This window comes from Balaenoptera acutorostrata, chromosome 18, assembly GCF_949987535.1.
Source record: "Balaenoptera acutorostrata chromosome 18, mBalAcu1.1, whole genome shotgun sequence".
Lineage (NCBI taxonomy): Eukaryota > Metazoa > Chordata > Mammalia > Artiodactyla > Balaenopteridae > Balaenoptera > Balaenoptera acutorostrata.
The window spans coordinates 76,777,806-76,790,975 of NC_080081.1; the positions used below are offsets into that span (position 1 = coordinate 76,777,806).

The 13,170-nt window shown below is 44.1% G+C and overlaps 1 protein-coding gene across 4 annotated transcripts in view; it reads right to left on the bottom strand.

The window, feature by feature from the left end:
* WASF3 (WASP family member 3) overlaps positions 1 to 13,170 on the bottom strand; it is a 94,153-nt gene that overhangs the window by 32,444 nt on the left and 48,539 nt on the right. For all 4 annotated transcript variants that reach the window (XM_057533121.1, XM_057533118.1, XM_057533119.1 and 1 more), the window contains one exon: positions 7,563 to 7,705. In XM_057533121.1, the coding sequence (XP_057389104.1) occupies positions 7,563 to 7,695 (133 nt within the window). In that variant the 5' untranslated portion in view covers positions 7,696 to 7,705. The remainder of the gene's footprint in view (positions 1 to 7,562; positions 7,706 to 13,170) is intronic.

Here is a 13,170-nt window from a genome sequence, read left to right on the forward strand (position 1 = left end):
GGAGTTGTGCCTTATACTTTCCTAAGTACACATTACTCTTACCTCTCTTCACTGGCTTCCCATTTTTATCCACAAGTAATGCAAATACTTATCTCAGATTGAAGCAGTAAACTTTAAAGAATTCGTGCTGGGGCTTCCCTGGTGGCGCAGTGGTTGAGAATCTGCCTGCTAATGCAGGGGACACGGGTTCGAGCCCTGGTCTGGGAAGATCCCACATGCCGCGGAGCAGCTAGGCCCGTGAGCCACAACTACTGAGCCTGCACGTCTGGAGCCTGTGCTCTGCAACAAGAGATGCCGCGATAGTGAGAGGCCCACGCACCGCGATGAAGAGTGGCCCCCACTTGCCGCAACTAGAGAAAGCCCTCGCACAGAAACGAAGACCCAACACAGTCATAAAGAAAGAAAGAAAGAAAGAAAGAAAGAAAGAAAGAAAGAAAGAATTCGTGCTGTTTCTTCCAGTCAACTCTGTCCACTACGTTCATACGTTTTCTCTTAAAGTACCTCAACCCAGCCTTAACCTGCATGGAAATGAACTTGTGATCTATTTCTTGCATATACTGTGTTTAAATCTTCCCTTTCACTTCAAAAATCCCATTTGGCTAAAAACATCCAAGAAATCTATTTAGTGCATGCCTTCAAAATACTTAAATCTCTATTCTGACTAGAACTGCACTTGGTATAATCAATTAATACAACCCTGAATTTCAGATCCAATTACATAAAGCAGATGTATTACACTGCAAGCCCTCAAGGAAGCATTTTTATGACGATCTGGCATTTGGTTTGATACGAGACATAATACACACCATAAGGAGTAGCAATAAAAATAATAATCACTAACTAAAATCTGAGAAGAAAACAGAATTTCTTTCTCATTTATACAAGTACTCAATGTAGAAATTAATAGAAAACAGATTTTGTAATAACTTTTTTCCAAAGAGACTCACGTTTAAAATTAAGGGAGTCTCAAAATTTTATACCATTTGTAAGAACAATCTTAGTTCTTTGTGAGGAAGTCTGATGACCTATAAGGTGTAAGAAATCTTTAAATTAAAAAAAAAAAAAGGTGCCAAAAAAGACTAGCGACGTATGTACCAGTTTCATACAAGAATTATGACAGTGCCTCCCTGACAAAGAAACATACGTACGTCCAACGGCAAGATAATGGTTAATGATACTGTATCAATATAACACAGTAATCTCTAGCTATTAAAAATGTGTCTTAGAAGAATCAACAAAGATGTTTACTATATACAAGTGAGTATAGGCTACAAAACCATATGTATGAGGTATCATTTTATAATGATATATACAAAGCATTATCAATGATTTCCCCTGATTAATAAAAAAATTTGTAATTTTTTTCCTTTGTGTTGTCCTGTGCTAAGTTCTCTGTATGATCTTATTAGTACCATCAAATACAACCAAAAACTTTGGGGCAGGGGAGGCACCTAAGGTCTAACTCCTTTCCTTGTGACATACTCTTAAGATAGGAAAAGGAAGACAGCTATAATCACAAGAACGAAGCGAAAGAAGTGGAAACCAGCCCGGGAGGTACTGAAATGGATTTGCGTCATCCTTGGCACAAATGCCCTATTTCCTTTTTAAGGCAAACTATATTAAAATTACATTATAATATCAGTAGGAATTTGATTGCAAGACACTGTAATTTTAATTGAGCAACTAGCTGATAAGAACAAGAGCACTCAGATAATTAATCAAGGAAAATGATGAAAAAGCACTCCTGATTTAATGTTAATTGCTACACTAAACTGTCATTATTTGAAGAAAAATATATCAATATTTCATTACTGGAAAACCAAGTGACACACTAATTCTTTTTCAATGAAGTAGAGTTGATTTACAATATTATTTTAGCTTCAGGTATACAGTATAGTGATTATTTTTACAGATTATATACTCCATTAAAAGTTATTACAAGATAATGGCTGTAATTCCCTGTGCTGTACAATATATCCTTGTTGCTTATCTATTTTATACGTAGCAGTTTGTATCTCTTAATCCCATACCCCTATCTTGCCCCTCCCAGTGGTTACCCCACTAGTAACCACTAGCTTGTTTTCTATATCTGTGAGTCTCTGTTTTGCTAGATACATTCATTTATTTTTTAGATTCCACATGTAAGTGATATACAGTATCTTTTTCTGACTGACTTATTTCACTAAGTATAATATTCTCTAGGTCCATCCATATTGCTGCAAATGGCAGAATTTCATTCTTTTTTATGGCTCAGTAATATTCCACTGTATATATATGTACCACATCTTCTTTATCCATTCCTCTGTCAATGGACATTTAGATTGCTTCCATGTCTTGGCTATAGTAAATAGTGCTGCTATGAAAACTGGGGTGCATGTATGTTTTCAAGTTAGTGTTTTCATTTTTTCTGGATATAAACCCAGGAGTGGAAGTGCTGGGTCATACGGTAGTTCTATTTTTAGTTTTTTGAGGACCCTCCATACTGTTTTCCATAGTGATTCACCAATTTATTGATACATTCCCACCAACAGTGTACATATCCTCAAGGACATTTGTTATTTGTAGACTTTTTGATGATGGCCATTCTGATAAGTGTGTGATATCTCATTGTTTTGATTTGCATTTGTCTAATAATTAACAAAGCTGGATATATCACCCTTCCAGACTTCAGACTATACTACAAAGCTACAGTAATCAAAACTGCATGGTACCAGCACAAAAATAAACACATAGATCAATGGAAAAGAATAAACAGCCCAGAAATAAACCCATACACTTATGGTCAGTTAATCTACAACAAAGGAGGCAAAAATATACAATGCAGAGAAGACAGTCTCTTCAACAAGTGGTGCTGAGAAAACTGGACAGCTGCATGTAAAAGAATGAGACTAGAACATTTCCTCCCACCATATACAAAAATAAACTCAAAATGGATTAAAGACCTAATTGTAAGATGTGAAACCATAAAACTCCTAGAAGAGAACATAGGCAGAACACTCTTTGACATAAATCACAGCAATTTTTTTTATCTGTCTCCTAAGGCAAAAGAAACAAGAGCAAAAATAAACAAATGGGACCTAATTAAACTTAAAAGCTTTTGCACAGCAAAAGAAACCACTGACAAAATGAAGAGACTATCTATGGAGTGACAGAAAATATTTACAAATGATATGACTGACAAGGGACTATTATCCAAAATATACAGACAGCTCATACAACTCAATATCAAAACAAACAACCAACCCAATCAAAAATAGGCAGAAGACCTGAACAGACATTTTTCCATAAAAGACATACAGATGGCCAACAGGCCAAGTAACACACTATTAACCAAACCCACTTTAAAAAGTGGCTTTCCTTCTCCCTCCCACTCCCCTCTCCACACCGTCACTCATATAAGAAGTTAGTAACACTCAAAGGGAAAAAATCTGAAAACTACTAAACACGAATTTTTTATTTTATTGGACAAAGCTTTGAAAGCTTTTGATACTTATTCTCTAATTATAAGGCTGTTCAAGTTACAAATTTCCTCTTCTTCATTTCTATGACTGTTCTTATACTCAATACCAATAAGCAATATTTTTTCATTGAAAACAAACAATTCCCTGAAAAGCCTGGGAAATATCTAATTCTGACAAAATTTCTGGCCCCTTAAAGTCAAGTGTCTGGTTGGGATGTAGTGGGAGCACCGTAACTGGTAAAAACCTAAAGATTTCCCCAAAGTTACGCAGAGTCACCGGGGCTTCAAAGGCCTATTTGGTACCAGGACCAGGTTCTCTTGTCTGATGTAAAGTTATTTAAACCCTCATGACCCTGAACTGTTCCCCCATAGATGTGATGAGAATCAGAATGATCTGGTGAATCGGGCCCTCAATTGCTAGTCTTCCTTTTTGGAAAAGACCAAAGAAATTCCTTCTGGCCCCTTGGTCTGTTCTTCCTTCCTTAGACCCACTAGAGAATTAGTTACTCCGGATTACGGCAGGAGGACAAGTCTCCCAGGACAAGTCTGCTGCTCAGGCAGGTATGACCACTCTAGGGTCAAGGCAAATCCCTAAAGTTCCCCTTGGGATTCCCCCAGGATGGCATTTGTAGACAAAGTCTAGCCGCCCTCTGTATCACTTATAGGAAGTTCAGATGACTGTACATCACCTGTCCTAATCTGGGGGTGGAGGCGCTGGGGGCAGGGTGGGCAGGGTCCTACTGAATGACGGTCAGAAACTCAAAGGAATAAAAAAATAGATTGTTTTGACTTTATCTTGAAAATTAACCCTCAGTAATAGATGAATTTTAATATGACAGACTCACACTTTCCTAAAACTTCACTTTAAAAATAACTGATGAATGATTAGAAAATTAGAAAACAACACAAAAACTCTACTCAGTGCTCTGTGGTGACCTAAGTGGGAAGGAAATCCAAAAGGAGGGGATATATGTATATGTATGGCTGATTTACTTTGCTGTACAGCAGAAAGTAACACAGCACTGTAAAGCAACTATACTCCAATAAAAATTTAAAAAAAGAAATCTATTTATGCCCAGGAAAAAAAAAAGAAAAAAACATTGTTTTATTGATTTATAAACATTCTTTTAAATTCTTATTTTCCTTAATTTTAGATCATAACATTTTTTTTTGCATATACCTTTTCTCATCTCCCATATTTCCACTCAGTTGGAAAAAACCTACAAAAACTAAAGATTCACCCAAAATGTAGATGTCACTCATCATGTGTGAGAGTTATGGCAGGTCATAACTGCAAGTTGCCTATTGTATGACCATATTGATGTCAATTATATATGCTTTTGTAACTTCTAAGTAGGGACCCAGTTGACTTTATTTGCTGTATGCTGCACCTAGAGGAGCACCGAGTGAATAAACAGGAATAAATAAATCACTGGTTATCAGTAATTTGCTGCTCCACCACCAATTAACAACCATCCTCGTTTTCTGAAGTTGCACCCTTGGCTCTCGCACCCCCGTCCTCCCTGGGCGGCGAGCACGGGGCACCTGGGCACCTGTGAGGGTCTGCCGTGAGCCGGCCACGCGGCTCCTTGACCGGGCGCAGGGCCATCAGTGCAACCCTCCTGTCTTGCCGGCCCGGGGCCTCGCTCGTGCCCAGCGCCTGTTTCTCTCTCCGCGCCCACCTGCCTTTCTTCGCCCGCTGGCTTCCTCTAGCTCCTTGCAGCCTCCCTCCACCCCCCGCAATAACAATGCAGGCCTGCGATGGCCACCGGGCCCTCTCGGTCCTGGACCACACCCCAGCGGCAGATCCCACGATAAACGAGCACACGCGCTGTGTCTTAGTTCGAACTTCCCGACAGAACACGACTGGCCCAGACAGGCTTTTCGATCCAGACACGCAACATCTGACTTCGTAGGTCACCCCGATCACCATCCCTGCAGCGATTCCTAGCATCTTCTGTTCAAGCTCCCCCAGTGACTCTAGCAGAGAATCAGGGCTGAAGCAGGCTGACTGGGGTGGACTGTCCTTGAGGCCAGGACCCATGCCTGGTCCACTCATGAAGCTAGAGCAGGATGTGTGTACAAAACGTCACCACGGCTCCAGTGGTGCACTGTTTCCTACTGCTGCTGTAACAAATTTTCACAACTTCAGTGGATTAAAACAACACAAAATTACCATCTTACAGCTCTAGAGATCAGACATGTGAAATGTTACCACTGGGCTGAAATCCAGGCCCTGGCAGAGCTCTGTTGCCTCTGGAGGCCCCAGGGAAAGTCCAGTTCCCGGCCTTTCGCAATGTACAGAGGCCACCTGCACTCCTTGGCTTGTGGCCTCTTCTCCTGTCTTCGGAGCCAGCAACAGTTGACGGATCCTTCTCACATCCTATCACTCTGACACTCCTTCCTCCCACTTAAAGGACTCCCGGAATTACACGGGGCCCTCCAGACAGCCCGGGATAACCTCCTTCTCGTGAGGTGAGCTGAGAAGCAGCCTTAATCCTCCCCTTGCCCAGTCACACAGCACATCTGCGGGTTCCCAGGGTGAAGATGCAGACGTCCTCAGAGGGGCTGTGATTCATTCTGCCTCCACACGGACTCTACAGAACAAAACGTACCCTGTGGGTGGTTTCACTTAGAAGACACTGTGGCCAAGCAGGCACCTCTGATGTAACACTGTGCGTGAGACGTGGTGTGATGATTAAAACCTTAACAGTTCATGTTGGTTTTCATCACTTAGACCTTATGCCAATAGACGTCTCAGCCGTAAAAAAACAAGAGACTAAAAAAACATTCTTACGGAAATACATGAATGCACACAGAAATACTTTCACCCTTCAATAATTTACAAGGTATCCTCCTGTAATTATATGAATTTATACATTTTACCAACAACCACTACCAAAAATCAATTATAATTAGTTCAGATTCCAGAAGAAATCTATTTTGAAGCACATTTTAAGCAATTTCCAAATTACTTTTGTTTAGCCAATGATTATAGACATAATATATCAAAAATATATCAATAATGATGTGCTACAATTGTTTTAAAGAAAAAAAAATACTCATCCATAGTGTTTCTTCTTCAAAACAAATAAAAGCACTTGAGTTTTTTTATAAAACCACTCTCCCCTGCTTGACGCGGCCAGGATGTGAAATTTCATGGAGGATTTTCTCGTTATTAACAGAGGTTCTGAAAATTTAACTGTGAAAACCTGTCATCCAAAATGCAGTGTGAACCATCTAAACCGAAAAGGAGTGGGACGAAGTGAGAAAATAAGATCACGACGTAAATGTAAAAGTTAGGGAGAAAGACTGCAACTTCAAAAAGCTTTGAAGGAAAAGCATTTTCATGCATATTTGAGTCTTAAGAAATGGAATATTTCTTGGGTATTTCATATTAATGTTCAAAATTAGAATAACAGGAAGTCCTCTCTTCCTTATGCTTGTGTTTGCTTACATTTATATAATCTGTGTATGCAATGTGTACACGGCACTGCATACATGTAACCATCAACTCATCTGCTGACCTCAATTTGGAAGTCAATACCTGCATTTTAACCTTTAGGAGGTTAAAGTCAGCAAGTCTCACTAGCTTGGGGCTTGATTCTTTGATTCATTTGGAATATTATTCAACCAACAAACATGTATTGAGCCTCTATTCTAATGCCGGGCATATCACAGGTGTGACCTAGTTTTCAATTCATTACACTGAAAAGAAATTAGTCCTGTCCAAGTGTAATGCATAATTCACGTTTTTTAAAATGCCAATTATTTTATCCTCATTTTTAATAAGCTTTTTAAAAATGAACACTACTTTAAATCTACACATTTGGCGGTACCTAGTAACTTGTGAACTGGTCAATGCTAACTAACTTCATCACACAAAGCTGGTATCACCAGACCAGTGAGGGGGCCAAGGCTGATTACATGCTGGGAAATTCAAGAGGGAGGGTGGGAGGGAGGGAGGCTTTCTCCTTCAAAGCTGCAGCCTCTTCTCTGGACAATCACATAACTATTGAATTGAGATCAATTTGCTAAGTTTGTTAAAATTAATCTGTCACTGGTAATCAGAAGAAAGGAGTCCCGAGGCAAGAGCACTCACTCAGACTGCTCAGCTGGCGTATGATGGCAGCCAGGGTGCTGTTGGTCACACACTCGAGCTCACTGGGGATGCCCTCGGGCAGGGCCCCCCGGCACAAGTGCCGGGGTTCGATGTTCCTCTTCACTAAAGGCATGGCTCACAATCTGAAAATTAAAAAGACAGTTTTAAAAGCTCATATTCACACTTTAACAAGCCTAGAGTTTCAACTCCCTGGAAAACTGACTCTTTCCCAGGAATTTGCATTATCCTATCATTTCTATGTGAGAGAATCGGCTCAATACGCAACAGATGTCGAATTACTTAAATGAATGCCATAGATTTCAAAGATATATGGACAGCACAATCCTACTTTTATAGAAAAAGGATGTATGCAAGATTTCCAGTTAAGCATGAGCGACTGAATACGTGCATTTTTTACCTTCCCCCCACTCCACTAAAATGACAAGAGAGAGGAAAGGCACAAGCCCACACGTACTAAGAGAGGGAAGGACACAACAGCCCAAAACCATAGGCAGAGCTTACAGACTAGGACATGGGAAAGGCCGAACCTGGGCTACAAAGGAGGGAGCAGGACGGAGCCCACCTACCTGGGCGAAGGGTCACCAGGCACTCAGGAAAGCCCTCCCCATTATCCTGGGAATTCAATCCACTTCTCTCCTCAAAAAGTACCTTATACATCCAATGAAATCTCAACTTTTCATTTAAGGAGGTATATAGAATTTCAAGCCTACCACTTATGCAAGAAATCTACTGCTCCCTACAACAGGAGAAAACCCAGTGACTGGGATACACTGTCACCCTGACAGGGTGACCACAAGGCCCAACTCACAGGAGCAGCAACCCAGAAAAGCCAAGGACCCTGGTGGCGTCTGAGCAATCAAACCGGCCCCGCAGCCTCAATCTGGAATTCTCGTTACATGAGACAAATAATACCTTGTTTATTAAGTCACTGCTGCTGGGTGTTCTGTTACTGAATTAAATTTATTGCCAACTGGTACAGCGGCTCACCTCAAGAACCCGGAACTAGCGAGGCACACGGTAAATCTTTCTTTCCTTCCTCCCTTCTCCACTACCTCTGTTCACGCATTCCATGAACACCTGCTGAGCACTGACTGACCCGACACCGGGCAGTGTGCAAGTGACGAGGACCCAGTGGTGAGTGAAACAGACAAGGCCCCTCCCCTCCGTGGAAGTGAGACGTCGGTCCAACTGCCCAGGTCAGTGGACTCAGGTTATGAAACCCCCTGGGGAACCCTGGGCAGCCTCTCTGTGGACGTGACTGCTGACTGAAATCAGAAGGGTGGACAAGGGCTATCTCACAAGGGCTCTAGCAGAGGGCGAAAGTCGGGGGCAGCTGTAGAGGAAAAGTTCTGCTCAACTGGCCAGTGTTTTTATTGACTATTTCCGCCTCTTGCCCATTAAGGTGCTGGTTGAGCACACCGACCACATCTTCCAACCCAAATTCTACTTCATCCACCAACCTAGGAGCACAGCCTGTGGTACATCACTTCACCCCTCCATGCCTTCCTTTCCTCCCCACAAAACGGGGATCACAACGGGACCTACCTCACAGAGTGAGGACTTAATGCGTTATTACATAACAAACCACTTGGAACAGGGCCTGGCACATAGGGACACTCAAACAATGTGACTGATTATATTAATTTTATTATGTCTCATATGTTGTTATGATGTTAATTCTTTCTCTGATTATAACAATAAAAAAGGAACAGTTCACTGGTTGAAAATAAGGCTGAACCACAGAAGACGGGTAACAATATTTACATTAAAATTATGTCTAAGAACATGTATACACTATTATGTATAAAACAGATAACTAATAAGAACCTGCTGTATAGCACAGGGAACTCTACTTCACTTTGCTGTACAGCAGAAACTAACACAACACTGTAAAACAACTATGCCTCAACTAAAACAAACAAACAAAGGAAGGTAGAACTGCACGTAATCTCCATAGCCATGGCTCCATCAAACACTGAGCACCAACTGTGTACCGGCCCGATGCTGATGTCGAACACCTTCATACATTCAAGTGGGAGACTGAGAGGCACCAAAGGAGAAGAGACCGGAATTATCTAGAAACTGGAAGAAGTGAGGAGGAGCCCCTGACCCTTTCACCTGAAAACCTGCTGGGCCTCCTTCCGTGCAGACACTGCGGTGTCCACTGGGCAGGGTGGGTTTAACAGGCCTCGTGATGCTCTCACTGGCCTCCCAAGGCCATCCCATTCCCCACCCCCATCCAGAGCATCAGGCTGGGATGTCCCAAAGCTGCATCACTGACGGGAGAATATCTGAGTCCTGTCTGGGGGACTAGTCTGGGGAAGTCGGGCTCCCAAAGGAACTGTCAGAGTCTGGTTCATCTCAGTGACGTTAGCCATACTTCTACATCCGTTCCTAAAATTGTTTTTCTTAAAGTACACATATGCTGACATTAGGAAGACATGGGCACTGTCTCCCACCCCATGGGAGACATCTCATGATTATTCATCTCATAATCTCATGATTAATCTCATGATTAAACATCTCATGATTATTAAGAATAAGAAAGGGACCAGGTGGTGATGAGAGAATCTTTATATGCATAAAAATAAACTAAAAATTTCCCAGGTTGCCAGAAAAAAAAAATTGTGTCAAGGAAGAGGTACACATCCAAGGAAAGCGTGTTAAACTATGAAAATTCTAGATATACTAGTCTCTAGTCAAAAGTGTAAAAGATTTACTATGAGGTGTCATTTCTTCCTGGGAGACTCAATTAGAGCAAGAGGCTGGTAACTAGTCATAATAAACTAGAAAATCTCATAAGGAAAAAGAGAAAAATCATTAATAAACTTAATAAAAGCATAAAGTATAGGAAAGAAAAATACTGAAAACCAATCAGCAGAGACTCGAGATCTAGAAGGAAATCAGGCAGCAACAACTACGATATACATAAAGAGGCAGAGAGCACTACGGGGGAGGGGCAGGGGGCACAGCTTCTACAGACACAGGTGAGCGAGGGATGGGGCGGGGACCACCAGGCTCTGAACCCACCTGTTCAGAGCGCTGCTCAGTGAGACCGGCCCACACGTCAACTAGCTCTCGAATAAGTTCTCACAGGAGGGCTGTACGAGGGCTTGGGATAAACATGAGTTCGGAGCCGAGCGCTGACTGTGTATATAACATTCTCTTCCACGTCCATCTGTATTTATTCAAGATGGAATGTCCCTCTTTCCCCATATTTTTCAACCTCTGACAGCCCCAAAACTTGCCAGTCTGACACCTCCCCGGCCCACCACCCATATTTCTTTGGATCTACCGTCGTTCAGACACACAAAATCCTAATTATACACGCACCCCGCAGACGTCCCACCTGCACGTCCAAAGCAGGCCAAGCGGTCAACAACACCTCCCCCTCCTGCCCTGACTGGGTGGCTCTCCGACGTCAGGTGCGCCATCACGTCGTCGTCCTGGCGTATGTGGAGCTAACACCGCCGTTTCCCACAAGCCGTCCTGAAAACCACACCAGCCTTTCCGGAGCCTCCCCTGCCCTGCCGCCCCGCCCCGCCGAAGTCCGTCACGTGTACACGTGAGACACCCCCTCTGGCACCGGTGAGCAGCCTGGAGGCGCCGTGTGTACCTGACAGACGTGCTGAAGGTGCCCACCTGGAGACTCGCCTGTGATGCTGTCAGGGCACAGAAGAGAAGAGCCTGAGTCTCTACAGGCGCGTTAACCACACCTCGTCTTTTCCGGATTCTGATGCTTCGACACCTGAACCCACACTCAGCCTGCAGGAGCTGCCCCTCCCGGGACCGGCCAAATCCCGAGCTCGCCTTTCCCATCAAACCCACCCGCGCAGGGCCCTTGCCACCACCTCCACTGCTCTCAGCAGGCCACCGTCCACCTGCCCTCATCACCCAGGCGCCAGGCACCGGCGGTGACCTCACACCCCGGAGCCCCTGAGACCATTCAAATGAGCCGATCCTAAGCCCGCTCACCCTGCCTCACCCGAGCCTCCACGAGAAACCACAATACAGGCTCCTTCCCCCAGATCCCCCCCACTCCCTCTGCCTCCTGATGCTTCCCCGTGTGGCCCCTCCCCTGGGAGCTGGGAGGGACTAACTCTCTTCTCAGTGGCAGTTGTCTCTGGATCCACTGGCTTCACTATACCTCGTGTTTCCTATTAATACACCATATTCTAAACAGTGAGAGGTCTGAGAAGGATTCAGAAGAGGCTGCGTGTCAGACGCTCACACAGCTCCCCGCTTACTATCCCCAGCACCCCGCAGAGCCGGTATGCCTGCACTGGGCCAGCACAGACGGCGTCTCCCCCCCAGGGCAGACCGTAAACTGCCCAGATTTCGGGGCTGAGTCTATCGACTCTGTTCCCCACAAAGCCCTTCACAGCCCACACCATGGCTCGAGCATCCCAATGATGCCTGCTGACCTCGTGCCCATATACATACACACACGTACGTCTATCTGCCCCTCCCTGGGCACCTGGCCTATTGTGGTTCAGTATTTCAGCTCTAATTAATCCCAGCCTTCACTTCTCACTCTCATTACACCTAGATGTGGGGTTCCCACACCTGTCTAGATACACAAGACAAAAGAGAAAGAGGACATGCTGCCGTCTGTATAATTTTAGAAGAAGGGTTCCATTTCACAGATCCTTTCGAAAGTTCTAATCACCCAGCAATGACTTTTATGGCTTTCCTGTCAGTGTGAAGTACTCTAAAAGATGTATTTTTTCCCAGACAGCCTTTATCTGACACGAATCCAGTTTTGAATAAATTGAAGAGCACAGAAGAGGTAAAGGAGAAAATGTTGGGTCAACGGATTCTCTTGAAAACACTTTGCAATCACAGAAACAGACATGTAATGAGCAAATCCAACCAGTCACCAGCAAGCAACTTCCGTGTGCTTCACCACCCCACCCCTGGAACATCCCAACCATTCTCCAAAAGCCACCCTACGTGCTAAGAAAAAAATCTAACACTGCTAATCAAATGCTTAAGGACTATGCGAGGTCACATAAGGTTTACTGTTAAGCCTGCAGCTTGTCCAACTTTTCTGGGCAATGTCTCAGTGTACAGACACACCCTGGTGCACGCAACTGTGAACTAGATTCCAGGCACGACCGAAACCAGGCCAGGGTCCCTGCCCAGGAACCTGGAAGTGGGACCACGATGTCCAGATTCGTTGCTGCTCTCTGGAGCAGCAGAGACGGAGACCTCTTCACCACTTGAGAGGGAGGCTGAGGGTCGGTCAGCAGCAAGAAATGAGAACGGGGCAGCTGAGAGGAACCAGCAAAGACCAGACAGCGACGGGGCTCCCAGGGGCTCTGCCCAGGCTCCCGCAGACCTCAGCCAACCAGGAGGGGACCTCCTCCTGCCCCCCCACCCCGGGGTCGGACGTGCGTCACGCAGGATGCCTCTTCCAGCCTCCTCTCCTCTTTTCACACAGGCACACCCCCGTCAGACTTTTGCAGGTGGGATCCCATAAGGACACAGAATAATATAAGTGGACATGAGACCCTGACTTATGTGTCACCTTTTCAAAATAACCCCGAGTCAGTGTGTACTAATTACACCTTCCGTGGCTTCCTTA